Genomic DNA, 23,340 nt, shown 5'->3' with positions numbered 1-23,340 from the left:
GAAAAAGGTTGTTTTCCCCAACCACAACTTTTATTATTCAATCATAATCATCGTTAGACGATCGCTACTTATTTAAATTATTATTACTGCTGCCATCATGGACCAAACATAATTATGATCTTACATTGGAAATTAATAAACTTCAAGCCCACTGTGTCTTTCTATTATTATAATAATAGAAATACATGTATACATTACACATGTCTAAACCATGCTGGCTTTACTCTACGTTCTGTCTATTGCTCTTAACTAATTTTGGATTTCGTTGCAAATTTTGGATTTCTTGTTACAATCATAATGCATTGAAGAGCATAGGAAACAATCATACAGATGAGGAAGCATATACACACTCACCCATACATATATCATCATCATCGAGCATGTGTGAATGCAATCGATCGAATATATGTTTGATCACAGAAATGCATTGCTGATCAGTGAGATCAGTGAATTCTTATGTTCGATCGGACTGTCGTGTAGAAAAATATTTACATACATATATATTTATATTTGCTTTAAAACATGTTGTTTGTCATTGCATGCAATATGATATTAAACATTTGATTTTTCCTAAAATATTGAAGCGGTTACTAAATCATTTTTTTGCTTAGACAACCCTCTTCTTTACAAACCTTTGATCAATAAACATCTAAGTATCAACCACTATATAAAGGGTGATACGGTCAAAATTTGGTCAATATAAACTTGACGTATTTCTATCAATTTTGCATTAAAAAAACCTGAACACCCCTCATTTTGAAGGTGTGTGTGTGTAGAATGTTGCTCCTATTTTGATTTTGGAATTCACTCTTCAGTTGTCAAAATGCCGTCCAAGCAAGAAGAGCAGCGTATCAAAATTTTGCTCGCGCATCGCGAAAATCCGAGCTACTCGCACGCAAAGCTGGCAAAATCGCTAAAAGTTGCAAAATCAAACGTTACAAATGTAATTAAAGAGTTTGGGGAACGTTTGTCGACAGCCAGGAAGTCTGGATCGGGGGGAAATCGAAAACCGGAAGCCGCTGAGACGACAAAAAGAGTTGCCGGTAAATTCAAGCGAAACCCTAACCTCTCTCTCCGAGATGCCGCAAATAAGCTGGGTGTATCGTCTACAACCGTGCATCGAGCCAACAAACGAGCCGGATTATCGACTTACAAGAAGGTAGTGACTCCAAATCGCGATGATAAACAAAATACGACGGCCAAAGCGCAATCCCGGAGGCTGTACACGACGATGCTGACGAAGTTTGACTGCGTGGTAATGGACAACGAAACCTACGTCAAAGCCGACTACAAGCAGCTTCCGGGACAGAAGTTTTATACGGCAAAAGGAAGGGGAAAGGTAGCAGATATTTTCAAGCACATAAAACTGTCAAAGTTCGCAAAGAAATATCTGGTTTGGCAAGCCATCTGTACCTGTGGCTTGAAAAGCAGCATTTTCATAGCTTCCGGGACTGTCAACCTAGAAATTTACGTGAAAGAGTGTTTGAATAAACGTCTGCTGCCTTTCCAGAAGAAACACGGTTGTTTCGTACTGTTTTGGCCGGATTTGGCATCTTGCCATTACGGTAAAAAGGCCATCGAGTCGTACGCCGCCAACAACGTGCAGGTGGTTCCCAAGGACAAGAACCCTCCCAACACGCCAGAGCTCCGCCCAATTGAGAAATACTGGGCTATTGTCAAGCAGAACCTAAAGAAGACAAAAAAAAACTGCTAAGGACGAGCAGCAGTTCAAGGCAAACTGGCTTTCTGTGGCGAAGAAGGTAGACAAGGTGGCTGTACAAAATCTTATGGCAGGTGTCAAGCGTGAGGCCCGGCAATTCGGATTTGGAAAAGCGAAAGCCTAACTGAATATTTTTCCTGAATTTTATACTAATTGAACTTGAAAAAGAAATTTAATTTGATTTTTTAAATAAATGATTTCACCGATTTACACGCATTTTCCCTTGACCAAATTTTGACCGTATCACCCTTTATTCATACATCTAATCTTGAATAAATAAATATTCTGCGCAACATATCTATTTATACAATTATTTTTCGAGCTTTATGGACTTATATAGATTAAGGAACATGGTTAATGAATGAAAATAAAATAAACTTTACGTAAACACGGATAATTTAGTTACAATTTTTAAAAAGTTGGGCAAGGGGGAGGTCTTCTCTACCCGTCCAAATATGAACACATCAGGTACCCCATATTAATTACATAACCCCACCGCATGTTCGCTGTAAATCTCAAGTAAATCAGAGAATGTTAGTTTATTCACTGTACTTTAAAAAAAAATCGGACAAAGGGGAGGCCCCCCTCCGCGAAATATCGAAAAATAAAGTAGCGGATCTTGATCTAGATGCCAACCCCAACCTTCACTGACAATTTGAAGCAAATCGGTCAACTTTGGTCAAATTTTCTTCTGCGCCAATTTCGCACCACTTCCGGATCAAAAAAAAAAACATTTTCACTACTTTGTTGGCGACGCTTTTTATACCCTTCACCACTACTGTGGTACAGGGTATAATAAGATTGTGCATTTGTATGTAACGCCAAGAAGGAAAAGTCTGGGACCCATCGTTTAGTATACCGATCTTCTTAGAATTAAATTCTGAGTCGATTTAGCGATGTCCGTCTGTCTGTCTGTCCGTCTGTCTGTCTGTCCGTCTGTCTGTCTGTCTGTTGATGTATTTTTGTGTGCAAAGTACAGCTCGCAGTTTTAGTCCGATTGTCCTAAAATTTGGTATAGGGTCCTGTTGCGGCTCAAAGACGATCCCTATTGATTTTGGAAAAAATCGGTTCAGATTTAGATATAGCTGCCATATATATTTTTCACCGATCTGGTCTTAATTGGCGTGTATATCAACCGATCTTCCTCAAATTCCGTACATTCGAATATTTTAAGAATCTCGAAAAACTTGCAAAATATCAGCCAAATCCGTTCAGATTTAGATATAGCTCCCATATATATCTTTCGCCCGATTTATACTCATTTGCCCACAGAGGCCAATTTTTTGCTCCGATTTAGTTGAAATTTTGCACAGGGAGTAGAATTAGCATTATAGCTATGCGTGTCAAATTTGGTTGAAATCGGTTCAGATTTAGATATAGCTCCCATATATAGCTTTCGCCCGATTTACACTCATATGACCACAGAGGCCAATTTTTTGCTACGATTTAATTGAAATTTTGCACTGGGAGTAGAATTAGCATTGTAGCTATGCGTGCTAAATTTGGTTGAAATCGGTTCAGATTTAGATATATCTCCCATATATAGCTTTCGCCCGATTTACACTCATATGACCACAGAGGCAAATTTTTAACTCCGATTTAGTTGAAATTTTGCACAGGGAGTAGAATTAGCATTGTAGCTATGCGTGCCAAATTTGGTTGACATCGGTTCAGATTTAGATATAGCTCCCATATATATGTTTTTCTGATTTCGACAAAAATGGTCAAAATACCAACATTTTCCTTGTTAAATCGCCACTGCTTAGTCGAAAAGTTGTAAAAATGACTCTAATTTTCCTAAACTTCTAATACATATATATCGAGCGATAAATCATAAATAAACTTTTTCGAAGTTTCCTTAAAATTGCTTCAGATGTAAATGTTTCCCATATTTTTCTTCACCACTACTGTGGTACAGGGTATAATAAGTTTTTGCATTTGTATGTAACGCCAAGAAATAGTGGTCATAGACCCATCTTTTAGTATACTGATCGGCTAATAATTAAATTCTGAGTCGATTTAGCGATGTCCGTCTGTCTGTCTGTCTGTCTGTCTGTCTGTCTGTCTGTCTGTCTGTCTGTCTGTCTGTCTGTCTGTCTGTCCGTCTGTCTGTATATGTGCACAAAGTACAGCTCGCAATTTTAGTCCGATCGTCCTCAAATTTGGCATAGGGCCGTTTCTTGGGACAGAGACAATCGCTATTAGTTTTGGAAAAAATCGGTTCAGATTTAGATATAGCTGCCATATATATTTATCCCCGATTTGATCATAGTCAGCATGTTTATCAACCGATTTTCTTGAAATACCGTACATCCAAATATTTTATGAATCTCGAAAATCTTGCAAAATATCAGCCAAATCGGTTCAGATTTAGATATAGCTCCCATATATATCTTTCGTCCGATTCAGACTCTTATAACCACAGAGGCCAAAGTTTACTACCGATCTTCGTGAAATTTTGCACAGAGGGTAGAGTTGACATTCTACCAATGCTTGGTAAATTTGATTGAAATCGGTTCAAATTTAGATATAGCTCCCACATATATCTTTCGTCCGATTTGAACTTATATGGCCACAAAAGCCAGAGTTTTGCCGTGATTTGCTTCAAATTTTGCACAAGAGGTACGTTTAATAGTATCGTTGAGTGTGTCAAATTTTGTTAAAATCGGTTCAGATTTAGATATAGCTCACATATATATCTTTCGCCCGATTTGGACTTATATGGTCTCAAAAGCCAGAGTTTTGCCCTGACTTACTTCAAATATATATCCTTCGTCCTATTTGAACTTATATGGCCTCAAAATCCAGGGGTTTGCCGTGATTTGCTTCAAATTTCGCACAAGGGGTACATTTAGTAGTATCGGTAATTGTGCCAAATTTGGTTGAAATCGGTTCAGATTTAGATATGGCTCACATATATATCTTCCGTCCGATTTGCACTCATATGACCAGGGGGGTCAAAGTTATACTCCCATTTACTTGAAATTTCGCATAGATAGCAGAATTATTATTCTAACTATGGTTAGGTTAGGTTATGTGGCAGCCCGATGTATCAGGCTCACTTAGACTATTCAGTCCATTGTGATACCACAGTGGTACATGTCAAATTTAGTCAAAATCAGGTTCAGATTGTATATAGCTTCCATATACACGTACACCAAAGTTGGGGAAATATGGTAGACTGTTATACATTTTAGACCCATTTTCAATGGAAGTTTCCTCCAATTAACTGGATAGCGTTAGCCGATTTAAATTTTAAATTTAGCGTTAGCCGATTTTAATTTTTAAATTTTGTAGAAGTAAAAAAATTGTCTCCTTTATATAGCTTCCAGCAACTGTGAAGTAGTTGAGATTGTAACACAAATTTTGGCCTACATAGGGGTGAAGGGTATAATATAGTCGGCCCCGCCCGACTTTAGACTGTACTTACTTGTTTTACTGGGTTTTTTCAGTAAAGCAATTCATGATGTAGGATATACAAATATCGGCCAAACTTTAAGCCGTATATACAGGCTTTGTTGTATTATTGCCTATTGGTTTATTGTTCCTATCGCCATTGCTATCGTTGTTGTTTCCATTGTTTCGATAGTCTTTTCATTATCACTTCAGTTATGTGAATGTCGTAATCCACTACTACAGGGTTTGTTATTTGAGTTTCATTTTTGATGTGCGTTTATCATGAGTTCTTCAGTGTGGTCACAATAGTTGTTTAGTAAAACCTTCTATCGGCCACATAGATAATGGCCCCCAATAAGCAAAAGGACAATGCCTTGGACACAAGTTCAATTTACATTCAAACCCTGTATATAGACCCCATTCACTATTGGCTTGAGTGCTGTGTGTGTGTTTGTAGTGATTGAATAAAGACAAAGCTTTGTGTTGGTGTACAACAAATAGGCGTTACACGGAACATAACGCAATGAAGTCGTTATCATTTGAACCTGATTAAATGTTCACAATGTATTTTCCGTGTTTACCTAAGTAATCATCCGTGAAAAATGTTTTACATAGTGTTATTTGTTGGTTGTTAACAAAAAATAAAAGTAAGAAAACATCTGTCAAATAAATGGATTGACTAAGAGGCCAAACAACTGTAGTGTACACAAAAATAATTATTTCTTCCAAAAAGGTATGATATTATTACACCCTCCACCATAGGATGGGGGGTACATTAACTTTGTCATTCCGTTTGTAAGACATCGAAATATTGCTCTAACCCCCATAAAGTATATATATTCTGGGTCGTGGTGAAATTCTGAGTCGATCTAAGCATGTCCGTCCGTCCGTCCGTACGTCTGTTGAAATCACGCTAACTTCCGAACGAAACAAACTATCGACTTGAAACTTGGCACAATTAGTTTTTATTGATGTAGGTCGGACGGTATTGCAAATGGGCCATATCGGTCCACTTTTACGTATAGCCCCCATAAAAACGGAATGGCTTGCGGAGCCTATAAGAGAAGCAAATTTCATCCGATCCGGCTGAAATTTGGTACATGGTGTCAGTGTGTGGTCTCTAACAAGTATGCAAAAAATGGTCCACATCGGTCAATAATTATATATAGCCCCCATATAAACCGATCCCCCGATTTGGCTTGCGGAGCCTCTAAGAGAAGCATATTTCATCCGATCCGGCTAAAATTTCGTACATGGAGTTGGTATAAGATTTCTAACAACCATGCAAAAATTGGCTCAAATCGGTCTATAATTATATATAGCCCCCATATAAACCGATTCCCAGATTTGGCTTGCGGAGCCTCAAAGAGAAGCAAATTTCATCCGATCCGGCTGAAATTTCGTACATGGTGTTGGTATACTGTCTCTAACAACCATGCAAGAATTGGTCCATATCGGTCCATAATCATATATAGCCCCCATATGAACCGATCCCCAGATTTGGCTTGCGGAGCCTCTAAGAGAAGCAAATTTCATCCGATCCGGCTGAAATTTGGTACATGGTGTTGGTATATGGTATCTAACAACCATGCAAGAATTGGTCCATATCGGTCCATAATTATATATAGCCCCCATATGAACCGATCCCATGATTTGAACTCCGGAGCCTCTTAGAGGAACAAAATTCATCCGATTCGGTTGAAATTTTGTACGTGGTGTTAGAATGTGATCTATAACAAACACGCAAGAATTGGTCCATATCGGTCCATAATTATATATAGCCCCCATATAAATCGATACCCAGATTTGTCCTACGGAGACTCTTGGAGGAGCAAAATTCATCCGATCCGGTTGAAATTTGGAACGTGGTGTTAGAATGTGGTCTCTAACAAACACGCAAGAATTGGTCCATATCGGTCCATAATCATATATAGCCCCCATATAAACCGTTCCCCAGATTTGATCTCCGGAGCCTCTTGGAGGAGCAAAATTCATCTGATCCGGTTGAAATGTGCAACGTGGTGTTAGTATAAGGCCGCTAATTACCATGCCAAAATTGGTCCATATCGGTCTATAGTTATATGTAGCCGATCCCCAATCACAAAAATTGGTCCATATTGGTTCATAATCATGGTTGCCACTCGAGCCAAAAATAATCTACCAAAATTTTATTTTTATAGCAAACATTGTCAAAATGTTATTTCTATAGAAAATTTTGTCAAAATTTATTTCTATAGAAAATTTTGTCAAAATTTTATTTCTATAGAAAATTTTGTCAAAATTTTATTTCTATAGAAAATTTTGTCAAAATTTTATTTCTATAGAAAATTTTGTCAAAAATTTATTTCTATAGAAATTGTTAGGAAGTTTTAAGATACCTTGCCATCGGCAAGTGTTAGCGCAACCCAATTCATGGTGGAGGGTACATAAGCTTCGGCCTGGCCGTACTTACGGCCGTATATACTTGTTTAAATTTAAAATATACCACGTATGGATTAAATTACATTTTAGAAGACGGTGTTAGGAGGTTTTAAGATACCTTGCCATCGCAAGCGTTACCGCAACCCAAGTAATTCCATTGTGGATGACAGTCTTTAGTACAAGTTTCTATGCAATCCATTGTGGATGGTACATAAAATTCGGCCTAGCCGAACTTACGGCCGTATAAACTTGTTACATATTAGGAAACAATACTCATAATAACATTTACGACAAGTTTCCTTGGTAAACTAGGTTTTGAAATAAATTTTCGATTATTACTGTGGTAACACTTGCCGATGGCAAGGTATCTTACCACTTCTTAACATTGTATCCTATATTGTAAATTAGTCCATATATATGACAACAAACGAAGTAGATTAAACACTTATATAAGCCAACTCTGTTCTTAGTCAATTTATAAATAGAGGAATCTATAAATAACTATGAACTAATACGAAGCAATTTTCGCAATTCGAAAACTTTTTTTCGGGAGGTTCAAGTATAATTCTCAGTGGGTTTAGTGAATTATTTGAATATATTCTGATAACACTAGTTTACAAAAAAAAGAAAAAATCATGTACACTTGATGAGAGGCAACTTTTCTTATTTTTTTTATGGAACAGTTTGTGAGACATCCCGTTATTTTTAGTTTTTCGCTCTTTTTTCACTAAATAAATTATATCTCGAGTTAGAAATGTCCGATTATATCATTGTTGGTACTTAAATGAAAGGTATTAAGATGACGAATAATCGTTTATAATAGGATCTGTGATAAGTTAAGTGGCTCAAATATCAATGCAAAAAGGCCAAATTTAAAAAAAAAAAAAATCGTATTTAGCAATGGACCTTTTCCGTCAGTTGAGTTAGAAATGTCCGATATAAGAGGATATTTCTAACTCGAGATATAATTTGTTTAGTGAAAAAAGAGCGATAAACTAAAAATAACGGGATATCTCAAAAACTGTTCCGTAAAAAATTTTTAAAATTTTTTTTTTTTTTTTGAATTCAGCAGATCTAAATATCTGGGAAAATTCGACTCTCATCAAGTGTACATTCTCAGTGTAAACTAGTGTAATGGTTAATAATTTCGCTGCAAGACGAGGATGCTGATGAGGAATGTGGAAGCTTCGAAGCTCCTAAAGGGCTTTGTCTAAATAAATTTGACAAATATAATTTTCCTTTGTTGCTTAAGGTACTCTTGTATTTTAGTCAACGTGTTGTTTAAGATGATATCAAAACAATAATAATGATTGAGGAATAAACCAACAATAACAAAACAAACAAAAAATAAAATAATTTTTTCCTAACACTGTGCTTTTCAAGTGTAAATCATCAAATAAATTTATCGTTTTCTATGTGGTGTAACAAATCAATACGAACCACATTGATTTTGAATAAAATGGGCCCCTCAAGGTTTTATAGTCGAATATACATAGAAATGAAGTACGTACATATGTTGTTCGTTATCTACTGTTTCCTGTTCATAATCAGAAAATTACACATTTACATAGGCATACAGACGGATAAATTGCTGAAATACTTCGAAATACACAATCAAACGATGTTACGCATAAAATACGTGCCTATTCCGTTTCAATTGTGATTACTTGTGTTTGTTTATAGCCACTCAATTTACCAATGTTAAGGTGGATTGCGCAATAATTACTTTTTCGCTCGGAAGTTAGCGTGATTTTAATAGACAACACTAGACCTACTCAGAACTTCACCACGATGAAATTATATATATAATTTACGGGTCTCAAATACGGTTGCAATTCGTACCAAAAATATTTTAACAATATTTGAAGAAAAATTCATCAAGAATCTACCAAATTAAAAAAAAAATCTGTATAAACACCCTTTGGATAGTAAATGTGTAGAATTTTAAATGTTTTAAAGAATGTTACCACATCTATAAAATTTTCTGAAAATTTTGGTAAAACTTTATTTATATTGAAAATTGTTTCAACATTTTATTTCTATAGAAATATTTGTCAAAACTTTATTTCTATAGAAAATTTTGTTAAAACTTTATTTCTTTAGAAAATTTTGTCAAAATTTTATTTCTATAGAAAATTTTGTCAACATTTTATTTCTATAGAAAATTTTATCAAAATTTATTTCTATAGAAAATTTTGTCAAAATTTTATTTCTATAGAAAATCTTGTTAACATTTTATTTCTATAGAAAATTTTGTCCAAATTTTATTTCTATAGAAAATTGTGTCAACATTTTATTTCTATACAAAATTTTGTCAAAATTTTATTTCTATAGAAAATTTTGTCAACATTTTATTTCTACAGAAAATTTTCTCACAATTTTATTTTTATAGAAAATTTTCTGAAAATTTAATTTCTATAGAAAATTTTCTTAAAATTTTATTTCTATAGAAAATTCTCTGAACATTTTATTCTATAGAAATAAAAAATTTTATTTCTATAGAAAATTTTCTGAAAATTTTATTTCTGTAGAAAATTTTGTCAAAATTTTATTTCTATAGAAAATTTTGTCAAAATTTTATTTCGATAGAAAATTTTGTCAAAATTTTATTTCAATCGAAAATTTTGTCACAATTTTATTTCTATAGAAAATTGTGTCAAAATTTTATTTCAATCGAAAATTTTGTCACAATTTTATTTCTATAGAAAATTGTGTCAAAATTTTACTTATATAAAAATTTTGTCAAAATTGTATTTCTATATATATTCTATAGAAAATTTTGTCAAAATTTTATTTCATTGGAAGTTTTGTCAAAATTTTATTTCATTGGATATTTTTGTCAAAATTTTACTTCTATAGAAAATTTTGTCAAAAATTTATTTCTATAGAAAATATTGTCAACATTTTATTTATAGAAACAAATAATAATATGTCAAACTTTCATTTCTATAGAAAACTTTGTCAAATTTTATTTCTATAAATAATTTTGTAACAATGTTATTTCTATAATTTTTTTTTAAATTTTATTTTTATAGACATTTCTGCCAACATTTTATTTCTGCAGAAAATTTTGTCAAAATTCTGTTTTTTTTTGCCAACATTTTATTTCTATAGAAAATTTTATCAACATTTTATTTCTATAGTAATTTTTATCAAAATTTTATTTCTATAGAAAATTTTACCAAATTTTACTCAAATAGAAAATTTTGTCAAAATTTTATTTCTTTAGAAAATTATATCAACATTTTATTTTTATAGAAAATTTTATCAACATTTTATTTCTATAGAAATTTTTGTCAAAATTTTATTTCTGTAGAAAATTTTTTCAACATTTTATTTCTATAGAAAATTTTGTCAACATTTTATTTCTAACAGGAAATTTTCTCACGATTTTATTTTTATAGAAAATTTCCTGAAAATTTTATTTCTATAGAAAATGTTCTGAAAATTTTATTTCTATAGAAAATTTTCTGAAAATTTTATTTCTATAGAAAGTTTTCTGAAAATTTTATTTCTATAGAAAATATTGTCAATATTTTATTTATAGAAACAAATAATAATTTGTCAAACTTTCATTTCTATAGAAAACTTTGTCAAATTTTATTTCTATAAATAATTTTGTAACAATGTTATTTCTATAATTTTTTTTTTTTTAAATTTTATTTTTATAGACATTTCTGCCAACATTTTATTTCTGCAGAAAATTTTGTCAAAATTCTGTTTTTTTTGTCAACATTTTATTTCTATAGACAATTTTATCAACATTTTATTTCTATAGAAATTTTTATCAAAATTGTATTTCTATAGAAAATTTTACCAAATTTTACTTATATAGAAAATTTTGTCAAAATTTTATTTCTTTAGAAAATTTTATCAACATTTTATTTTTATAGAAAATTTTATCAACATTTTATTTCTATAGAAATTTTTGTCAAAATTTTAATTCTGTAGAAAAATTTTTCTACATTTTATTTCTATAGAACATTTTTTCAACATTTTATTTCTAACAGGAAATTTTCTCACGATTTTATTTTTATAGAAAATTTCCTGAAAATTTTATTTCTATAGAAAATGTTCTGAAAATTTTATTTCTATAGAAAATTTTCTGAAAATTTTATTTCTATAGAAAGTTTTCTGAAAATTTTATTTCTATATAAAATTCTCTGAAAATTTTATTTCTATAGAAAATTTTCTGAAAATTTTATTTCTATAGAAAGTTTTCTGAAAATTTTATTTCTATATAAAATTCTCTGAAAATTTCATTTCTATAGAAAATTTTCTGAAAATTTTATTTTTATAGAAAATTTTCTGAAAGTTTTATTTCTACAGAAAATTTTGTCAAAATTTTATATCTGTAGAAAATTTTATCAACATTTTATTTCTATAGAAAATTTTGTCAAAACTTTTTTCTATAGATAATTTTCTGAAAATTTTATTTCTATAGAAAATTTTCTGAAAATTTTATTTCTATAGAAAATTTTCTGAAAATTTTATTTCTATAGAAATTTTCTGAAAATTTTATTTCTATTATTTTTTTTCTGAAAATTTTATTTCTATAGAAAATTTTGTCAAAATTTTATTTCTATAGAAAACGGAATGTCAAATGTAGTATACCCCATCTTAAGATGTCGGGTATAAAACAGGGTTAGAGTTTATAAAATTGTCTATAGTTCTATGCGTAATTAAAAATGGGCACATTTTTGATAACATTTTAGGAAATTCTGAACTACGTTGTGTTAAATTCAAAATTTTTATTTTTGCTACTTTTTAGTTCTTGTTTTTACATTTTTTTAGATTTTAGCTAATAAATAACAATTTCCATGAACTAATATAAAGTTAAATTGGCTTTAGTGCTCTGTTGATAAGAATTTATAGAGATTCCATAGGGGTTAGATACATCATGACAGCCCGTTATTTCGGGCCCAATTGGACTTTTCAGTTGATTGTGTTACCACAGTGGTGAGTGTTATCCGATACCATTTTTCAACCATTACACAGAGAGAATAAAAACACAAGAGGACGAAAATTTCTCTTCTACACAAACAACAAATGTCAACCGTATAGATGTCGCACAATGCTTGCAGTGTTGGTATTACCGACGTTGCGGTCAAAGTGCTGTTTTGATAAATTGTTTATAAAGGCATCGGCGGTTATAATTTCAAATTGTCTGCCAATAAATTTAATGGAATGATAACATTTATAAAAACAAAAAAGATTTGTTACTACAAGGTAGGTTCTAAATCCTATTTTCCTTACGTTTCGTGAAGCCGGCAGAGAACTGAACGACGCAAACTCTATGATATTTGAGAGAAGCGCCGACAAAAACTGCATGATATCCTATCCCCTAAGACATTTGTGAAAACTTTTTGAAAAGTAAACATAAAATTATTGAAATTTGGAGATTTAAATTCGTGGAACAGCCGAACATTTCACTGGGCTGTAAAGTGACTTCCTAATCTCATGTACTTTCTACTTGAAATAACTTATAAATTTACTGAATAATTTACAAATCGAACAAAGTCTATTGTTGAATTGTGGATTTTTTATCAGTTCGAATTAGAAAATATTTTCGATAAAACTCTTACACCTCTGGACGTTGCATCTTTAGAAAAGTTTATCGCAAGAAAATTGAAAAATATTTTGTTTGAATCTTCGTATTTTTTTATCAAATAAAATTATTTTTTCGTTCTGTATACATATAATCTTAAAACAGAAGTAATGGATACACTTATCTTTTCTCATTGTAATTCACATATACTGTTGCTTAGAAAATATTCTTTAATTAAGTCAAATTCCTTTATACGACAAAAAATATTTATATATGATTATTTCACTTGATGTACGTTTTTTTATCTATGAAAAAAATATTACTTACTTTATTTTCTCCCATATTTCTTCGCCAAAGTGTTTAAGCACCAATAGCTCCAACGCATAATTAACAAATCCATACTGAAATGAGAAGACAGAAAAAAACCAAGTTATAAATTATTTTGAGTCTAGCATACTGAAAAGAAAAGTTGATTAATGATGTCCTATGGATGATGCTGCTCTTGTTGTGTCGTGTACTTAAAACCGTACAAATCTAAGATTCGTCTCATGTCACACTGTTTTTGCTCATGTTGTTTGTTATTAGAATTAAGAAAGAACATCAAGTTTCATTCCACTTGAATTTTATTATAATTTATTATTTCTATTTCGTTGTTAGATTTTGGAAAATGCAAAAAAGAGAAATACAACAAGTATATACGGCCGTAAGTTCGGCCAGGCCGAATCTTATGTACCCGCCACCATGGATTGCGTAGGAACTTCTACTAAAGGCTGTCATCCACAATCGAATTACTTGGGTTGCGATAACACTTGCCGATGGCAAGGTATCGTAAAACTTTTTAACACTGTCTTCTAAATTGTAAGTTAGTCCATAAGGGGTATATATTAAACAAAAAAAAAAGCCGATTAAATACGTATATAATTCAGTTTGACAAAATTTTCTATAGAAATAAAATTTTGACAAAATTTTCTATAGAAATAAAAACTTGACAAAATTTTCTATAGAAATAAAATGTTGACAAAATTTTCTATGGAAGTAAAATGTTGACAAAATTTTCTATAAAAATAAAGTGTTGACAAAATTTTCTATAGAAATAAAATGTTGACAAAATGTTCTATAGAAATAAAATGTTGACAAAATTGTCTATAGAAATAAAATGTTGACAAAATTTTCTACAGAAATAATTTTTTTACAAAATTTTCTATAGAAATAAAATTTTGACAAAATTTTCTATGGAAATAAAATGTTGACAAACATTGCTATAGAAATAAACTTTTTACAAAACTTTCTATAGAAATGAAATTTTGACAAAACTTTCTATAGTACTAAAATTTGACAATTTTTACATGGCTTTTAGAGGCCATATACTAACGAAATGTACCAAATTTCAACCGCATCGGATGACTTTTGCTCCTCCAAGAGGCTCCGGAGGTCAAATCTGGGGATCGGTTTATATGGGAGCTATATATAATTATGGACCGATATGGACCAATTTTTGCATGGTTGTTAGAGACCATATACTAACACCACGTACTAAATTTCAATTGGATCGGATGAATTTTGCTCATCCAAGAGGCTCCAGAGTTCAAATCTGGGGATCGGTTTATATGGGAGCTATATATAATTATGGACCGATATGGACCAATTTTTGCATGCTTGTTAGATACCGTATACTAACATCAGGTACCCAATTTCAACCTGATCGGATGAATTTTACCCCTCCAAGAGGCTCCGGAGGTCAAATCTGGGGATCGGTTTATATGGGAGCTGCATATAATTATGGACCGATATGGACCAGTTTTTGCATGGTTATTAGAGACCATATACTAACACCACGTACCAAATTTCAATCGGGTAGGATGAAGTTTGCTCCTCCAAGAGGCTCCGGAGGTCAAATCTGGGGATCGGTTTATATGGGAGCTATATATATTTATGGACCGATATGGACCAATTTTTGCATGGTTGTTAGAGACCGTATACTAACATCAGGTACCAAATTTCAACCGGATCGGATGAATTTTGCCCCTCCAAGAGGCTCCGGAGGTCAAATCTGGGGATCGGTTTATATGGGGGCTATATATAATTATGGACCGATATGGACCAATTTTGGCATGGTTGTTAGAGACCGTATACTTAGACCACGTACCAAATTTCAACCGGATCGGATGAATTTTGCTGCTCCGGAAGGCTCCGCAAGCCAAATTTGGGGATCGGTTTATATGGGGGCTATACGTAAACGTGGGCCGATATGGCCCATTTTCAATACCATCCGACCTACATCAATAACAACTACTTTTGCCAAGTTTCAAGTCGATAGCTAGTTTCGTTCGGGAGTTAGCGTGATTTCCACAGACGGACGGACAGCCGGACAGACGGACGGACAGCCGGACAGACGGACGGACAGCCGGACAGACGGACGGACAGCCGGACAGACGGACGGACGGACGGACATGCTTAGATCGACTCAGAATTTCACCACGACCCAGAATATATATACTTTATGGGGTCTTAGAGCAATATTTCGATGTGTTACAAACGGAATGACAAAGTTAATATACCCCCATCCTATGGTGGAGGGTCTAAAAACGTTGGTGGATTGAATATTTTATACGGAATTAATCTAGAACAGATGTGATGCTATTTATTATATAAAAATATAAAAAATGGTCAAGACTCAGGCGAAATTATTCGATTAGAATATGGTGGCAAATCCTGGATATAACGACCTTCTTCAGATAATCACCTATTTGATGCAGCACAATTTACCTACAGCTGGAAATAATTCGATTTCGCAAAGCAAAACAAAAAGTTTCATTATCCACTCAAAGAAGGAAAATGATCACCACCCAAGATAAAAAAGTGATTTTTGGACGGTAAACATGTTATTTCCTAGGACATTATGTTCGATCTGATTTCGACTACCATTTTAAGTTTTACGAAAAACAACAATTTTGTGGCAAAAATGTTGCATTGAGATAATCATATTCTGTCCTTACATGAGTCTGTTGAAATCTCGCAGACATTTGACCAAAACAGTATGTCGTCTTAAAATTTTCTACAACAATATTATGCTAGTATCAACATTCAACTAGAGCAAAGTTACTAATTAACCATTTGCCAACCATCTAACAATATTTTCCATGCCGGTCCACAAGTACCCAGCAAAGAATTAGATTTCAAAATTTTCTTTGGATACCCAACTTGTGATCCCAAATTTGTTCAAATTTGGATCACTAAATGTACATGGACATATCAAAGGACGAAAGTTCTCCGTTTTCGTATCCTTTGCATTGCTTTAACTGTTATGCCTTCGCAGTTGATTTCAATAAAGAAATCTAAAAACGAACAAATAACTGAAATGGACTGTATTTGATCGATTAGGGTCCACTTGTCTTCTAACCTACAAGAAGTCATAAAGCAAATCTCTATTATTGGAACTTGCCACTTATATATTAGGCTAGGTTAGGTGGCAACCCGATGTATCAAGCTCACTTAGACTATTCAGTCCATTGTGATACCACATTGGTGAACTTCTCTCTTATCACTGAGTGCTGCCGATTCCATGTTAAGCTCAATGACAAGGGACCTCCTTTTTACAGCCGAGACCGAACGGCGTTCCACATTGCAGTGAAACCACTTAGAGAAGCTTTGAAACCCTCAGAAATGTCACCAGCATTACTGAGGTGGGATAATCCACCGCTGAAAAACTTTTTGGTGTTCGTTCGAAGCAGGAATCGAACCCACGAACTTGTGTATGCAAGGCGGGCATGCTAACCATTACACCACGGTGGCTCCCATCTGAGGGCTATATATAACTATAGACCGATATGGACCTAGTTAGGCATGTTTGTTAACGGCCATATACTAGCACAATGTACCAAATTTACACTGACTCGGATGAAATTTCCTCCTCCAAGTGGCTCCAAAACCAAATCTCGGGATCGGTTTATATGGGGGCTATTTATTATTATGGACTGATATGGAGAACTTTTGGCATGTTTGTTAAATATCATATACTACCACCACGTACAAAATTTCAACCAGATCGGATGAATTTTGCTTCTCCAAAAGGCACCGGAGGTCAAATCTGGGGATCGGTTTATATGGGTGCTATATATAATTATAGACTGATATGAACCAATTCCTGCATGGTTGTTGGATATCATATACTAACATCAAGTACCAAATTTCAACCGAATCGGATGAATTATGCTCTTCCACGGGGCTCCGGAAGTCAAATCTGGGATCGGTTTATATGGGGGCTATATATAATTATGGACCTATTTCGCCCAATTTTTGCATGGGTGTTTTAGGCCATATATTAACATCACGTACCAAATTTCAACTGAATCAGATGAATTTTGGTCTTCCAAGAGGCTCCGAACGTCAAATCTGGTGATCGGTTTATATGGGGGCTATATATAATTATGGACCGATATGGACCAAGTTTTGCATGGTCATTAGAGACCATATACCAACATCATGTATCAAATTTCAGCCAGATCGGATGAAATTTGTTTCTCTTAGAAGGCTCTGCTAGCCAAATCGTGGGATCGGTATATATGGGGGCTGTATATAATTATCGACCGATGTGGAACAATTTTTGCACGTTTGTTAGAGACCATATACTAACACCAAGTACAAAATTTCAGCCGGATCGGATTAAATTTGCTTCTCTTAGAGGCTCCGCAAGCTAAATCGGGGGATCGGTTTATATGGGGGCTATATAATTATGGACCGATGTGAACCAGTTTATGCATGGTGGTTAAAGACCATATACTAACACCAAGTACCAAATTTCAGCCGGATCGGATGAAATTTGCTTCTCTTAGAGGCCTCGCAAGCCAAATTTGGGGGTCCGTTTATATGGGGGCTATACGTAAAAGTGGACCGATATTGCCCATTTGGAATACCATTCGACCTACATCAATAACAACTACTTGTGCCAAGTTTCAAGTCGATAGCTTGTTTCGTTCGGAAGTTAGCGTGATTTCAACAGACGGACGGACGGACATGCTCAGATCGACTCAGAATTTCACCACGACCCAGAATATTTATACTTTATGGGGTCTTAGGGCAATATTTCGATGTGTTACAAACGGAATGACAAAGTTAATATACCCCCATCCTATGGTGGAAGGTATAAAAAAATAAATTTCCCGTTAAAAATATGAAAAAAGCGAGTTATAAAAAATTGACTCAAATGAACTTCCTGTGCATTTAAAATAAAGAACATCTTTGGGAGGACATTTTTGAAAGTTCTTTTAAAGTTGTGCCTATTTTTTTATACCTTCCACCATAGGATGGGGGTATATTAACTTTGTCATTCCGTTTGTAACACATCGAAATGTTGCTCTAAGACCCCATAAAGTATATATATTCTGGATCGTTGTGAAATTCTGAGTCGATCTGAGCATGTCCGTCCGTCCTTCTGTTGAAATCACGCTAACTTTCGAACGAAACAAGCTATCGACTTGCAACTTGGCACAAGTAGTTGTTATTGATGTAGGTCAGATGGTATAGCAAATGGGCCATATCGGTCCACTTTTACGTATAGCCCCCATATAAACGGACCCCCAAATTTGGATTGAGATTGCTCTAAGAGAAACAAATTTCATCCGATCCGGCTTGGTCTCTAATGACCATGCAAAAATTGGTCCACATCGGTTCATAATTATATATGGCCTCCATATAAACCGATCCCCCGATTTGGCTTGCGGAGCCTCTAAGAGAAGCAAATTTCATCAAATCCGGCTGAAATTTGGTACATGGTGTTAGCATATGGTCTCTAATGACCATGCAAAAATTGGTCCACATCGGTCCATAATTATATATAGCCCTTATATAAACCGATCACCAGATTTGACCTCCGGAGCCTCTTGGAAGACCAAAATTCATCTGATTCAGTTGAAATTCGGTACGTGGTGTTAATATATGGCCTCAAACACCCATGTAAAAATTGGTTGAAATCGGTCAATAATTATATATAGGCCCCATATAAACCGATCCCCAGATTTGAACTCCGGAGCCCCTTGTAAGAGCAAAATTCATCCGATTCGGTTGAAATTTGGTACATGATATTAATATATGGTATCCAACAACCATGCAGGGATTGGTTCATATCAGTCCATAATTATATATAGCCCCCATATAAACCGATCCCCAGATTTGACCTCTGGTGCCTTTTGGAGAAGCAAAATTCATCCGATCTGGTTGAAATTTGGTACGTGTGGTAGTATATGATATTTAACAACCATGCCAAAAGTGGTCCATATCAGTCCATAATCATATATAGCCCCCATTGAAACCGATCCCGAGATTTGGTTTTGGAGCCTCTTAGAGGAACAAATTTCATCCGAGTCAGTTGAAATTTGGTACATTGACCTAGTATATGGCCGTTAACAGCCATGCCTAACTAGGTCCATATCGGTCTATAGTTATATATAACCCTCAGATAAATCGATCCCCAATGGTCCGTATCAAGTTCATATTTCTATATAGCCCCCATATTATCGACCCCCATATTTCAATTCTGGCTCTCTACGTACCGTGAAAAAGTCCATGGCGATTCGTAATTATTTGTAGACTTACCTATACATAACTTTTTTGTCTAATATATACCACGTATGTACTAACTCACAATTTAGAAAACGATGTTAAGAAGTTTTAAGATACCACAACTCAAGTAATTCGATTGTGGGTGACAGTCTTTCGTAGAAGTTTCTACGCAATCCATGGTGGAGGGTACATACGATTTACTAACCTTGTGTTTTATTCCAGGGCGTTAGCCGATTTAAATTTTAATTCTAGAGATTCTGTTTAAGTACAAAACTTGTCTCCTAAGCAGTTATTTATATATGGGAATATAAACCTTCATAATAACTACCCACAAATTTGAATGAGGTAACACAAATTTTGGTATACGTACACGGATGAAAAAGACTGTTTTTCATATGTTTGGCTATAAACATTATATGTGTGGAACACAATTTTTTAAACATAATATTTTTGAGTGCAAGCATATAATGTTCATAAACTAGCATAACATGTTTGGGACATATATGTTAATATGTTAGAACATATTATGTTTGGGACATAAAATGTTTGTAAATATAATATGCTTGGATGCAAACATATATTAATTTAGAAATAGCCTATAAACATATATGTGTTTAGTAGCTTGGAGCGCTATTTAACAGGGAGCGATATTGAATTAAGTTGGTGGTTGTTGCTTGTTATTACAAAATTAACATTTTATTTTTCCTTGGGCAATTGATCAGCTACTTCTTTGATCCTTACAAACTGTGTGGTCCGCTGTTCGAATTCCCGTCCGGCAAAAGGTAAAATTAAAATAAAAAAAATCATAAAATTGAATAATTTCTTCTACAATGTTTGTATTACAGAAAAAGGTGCTAAGAACTAAAAAATCTCGTGGAAGTGAGAAAGATGTGGGGGAATATACAATTACGCAGAAACAAAATTTTGAGCATTCAGGTCGAAAACCTATGTTGTTAGCACCTATATTACCTGTTTATTTTCGTAATTCATTATGATTGTAAATATATAAATAAATAAATAAAATTTTTAGCACAATATTGTTTGGGAGAATTTTTTTAAGCATATAATATTTTTGGGTGCAAAATGCTTCCAAACATATTATATGTTCACATAATAACATATTGTTTTTTGGAAGACAACATTATTGAATTTGGATGCAAAAATACAAAATGTTTGGAATTAGACTACCCAAACATATATTGTTTAGTCCAATATGCTTTCAAACATATTATATATTGGAAGAGATCAAACATATAAATGTTTGGGCAATACCCAAAAATGTATATGCTTGAAGCAAAATATGTTTGGGAGTATATGTTACAGAAGCGATTTTTTATGAGGGTGTAGTGGCGAAGGGTATAATATAGTCGGCCCCTCCCGACTTTTGACTTTTCTTACTTGTTTTCATATAAAAAATTTCATCAAACTACAAATAAGTTCGGCGCGCTTACTTTTTTCTAGTCAAATAATTTCGAAATACACAATTTAACTCATTGATATTGATGAAGATTTTGCATCCAGATTTTGTCAATATTGAATGGAAATATTTCTTTTTATATATATTTTAATTATTCATGAAACCTTAACTGACCTAAAATAAGGAGTTTTATAAGTTATTTTAATTAACTTACCATTTTGCTACTATTTCTGATGAGAGCTTCAGTGAAAGAGTTGATTTTATTTTAAACAATTTTTTCGAATATATTTTATAATAAGTAATTTTATCGATTTTTTTCTCCGGAGAAGAGTTGCGTCATATAAATTGTTGGTATTTCTTTTTTAATTTTTATTAAACATAACACTCATATATCGTTACACGTTGTTGTAGAAATTCTGCAATTACCAAAGAAAAAAATGTTAACACTCACACCAAAACACATTCGCCTTTAATTATTTGCATTATTGAAATTTCAAAGATTTTCCTTGGTTTATGCAAATTACACAACTGCATTTAATTCATTCAGATTGCATGTCCCTTAACGCTAGTTATGGCAGTGATGGCCTCAGGGAGAATAAGAGGTGAAGCAAAGGCACAAATCATTTCAAATACAAATGAGAGAATATAGTAGTGGTAGTTTGCGTGGCTAGATTACCGTAAGGCATTACTTGCAGTTGCACACACCCATACAAAAGTTCAACTTTAACTAACTAACTTAAAGTTCTGTTGATTAAGGTTACCTTAATCTGGCTTTTATGGCATAAAGTAATTATGACCAGCCAGGAATAGACGAAAAAAAAAACTAACCTAGCAACAGCTACCAGGATTTTGTTTTTGTCCCATAAAGTTTAGACCTTTACACGTCGTTGCTTGAATTACAGGCATGAGCATGAATAACAGATGCCCTGCGGCATATTAAACATTAATGGCAGCATGCTTTGTGAGATTTCTTTCTTTAAGATGAATTAAGCAATGCCGACCACGTTTGTTCCACAAGTACCATAATAGCACTATGAGATGACATTTTTCCCCTTATATATATATATCTTTGCATAACCATTTCAAGCCTTATTATTTACTAATGCTTCCTAGAATTATAATAAGATTTCCTCTGTAAGCATTTTCAGGAGAAAATATTGCTTTAAATATTTATTGCACCTTAAATGTGTAACGTTCTTGAAGGTAAGAAGTCAACAAGTTATCAAGGAGTAGAGATACGAATGAATGATCTATGTTGGGAAATTTTGAATTTTTATTGTAAGTTTTATTTATTATTTTAATAATAGGAACATATTTAAATCTTTGCCCATTTGATCGTACAAAAACAAAAAGGTCAGTCGTCATTTTGTGGTATCGTAGTTCCAAGAAATGGCAACAGTGGATGATCAATTTTCGAAGAAAATCATCTTCAGTGATGAGGCACATTTTCACCTCAGTGGATTCGTCAACAAACAGAATTGCCGCATTTGGGCGAATGAGAATCCAAGAGTGATTGTCGAAAAACCAATGCACCCGCAAAGAGTGACTGTTTGGTGCGGTTTATGGGCTGGCGGTATCATCGGACCGTATTTTTTCCAAAATGAGGCCGGTCAGGCAGTTACTGTGAATGGTGTCCGCTATCGTGAGATGATAACGAACTTTTTATGGCCCGAATTGGAAGATATGGATGTGGACGATATGTGTTTTTGGCAGGACGGTGCCAATTGCCACACAGCTAACGAAACAATGGCTCTTTTGCGCAACAAATTCAATGGCCGTGTTATCTCACGTAATGGCGATGTCAATTGGCCGCCAAGATCATGTGATTTGACACCGTTGGATTTTTTTCTTTGGGTTTATTTGAAAGAAAAGGTGTATGTCGATACGCCAGCAACAATTCAAGAGCTAAAGGATGAGATAATTCGGCACATTAACGGCATAGAACCTCCATTATGCCTCAGCGTCATCGAAAATTTGGACCATCGGGTGAAGGTGTGCCACCGAGGTCACGGCGCCCATTTGGCCGATATTTTGTTCCATACATAATTGAATAATACCAATATATCACCTTGAAATTTTAACCCTTGAAATTTTAACCCTTGAAATTGTAACCACCCTTAATAATTATAGACCGATATGGATCAATTTTTGCATGGTTATTATAGATCATATACTAACACGACGTACCAAATTTCATATAAATCGGATGAATTTTGCTTCTCCACGATGTTACGGAGGTCATATACATACAGCTCGTACTAAATTTCAACCGGATCGAAT

At 33.7% G+C, this 23,340-nt stretch overlaps 1 protein-coding gene across 1 annotated transcript in view; it reads right to left on the bottom strand.

The window, feature by feature from the left end:
- Window positions 1–22,105, bottom strand: part of Gycbeta100B (guanylate cyclase soluble subunit beta-1-like) — a 321,807-nt gene extending 299,702 nt beyond the window's left edge. Inside the window, exons 1-2 of the mRNA XM_075303266.1 lie at window positions 22,082–22,105; window positions 13,413–13,486 (exon numbers count right to left, since the gene is read on the bottom strand). Coding sequence (XP_075159381.1) covers window positions 13,413–13,486; window positions 22,082–22,105 — 98 coding nt within the window. The remainder of the gene's footprint in view (window positions 1–13,412; window positions 13,487–22,081) is intronic.
- Window positions 22,106–23,340: the final 1,235 nt, after the last annotated feature.

The sequence above is a fragment of the Haematobia irritans genome, chromosome 1 (genome assembly GCF_050003625.1).
Source record: "Haematobia irritans isolate KBUSLIRL chromosome 1, ASM5000362v1, whole genome shotgun sequence".
NCBI classification, from domain to species: Eukaryota; Metazoa; Arthropoda; class Insecta; order Diptera; family Muscidae; genus Haematobia; species Haematobia irritans.
This window is presented reverse-complemented; position numbering and strand designations above follow the sequence as displayed.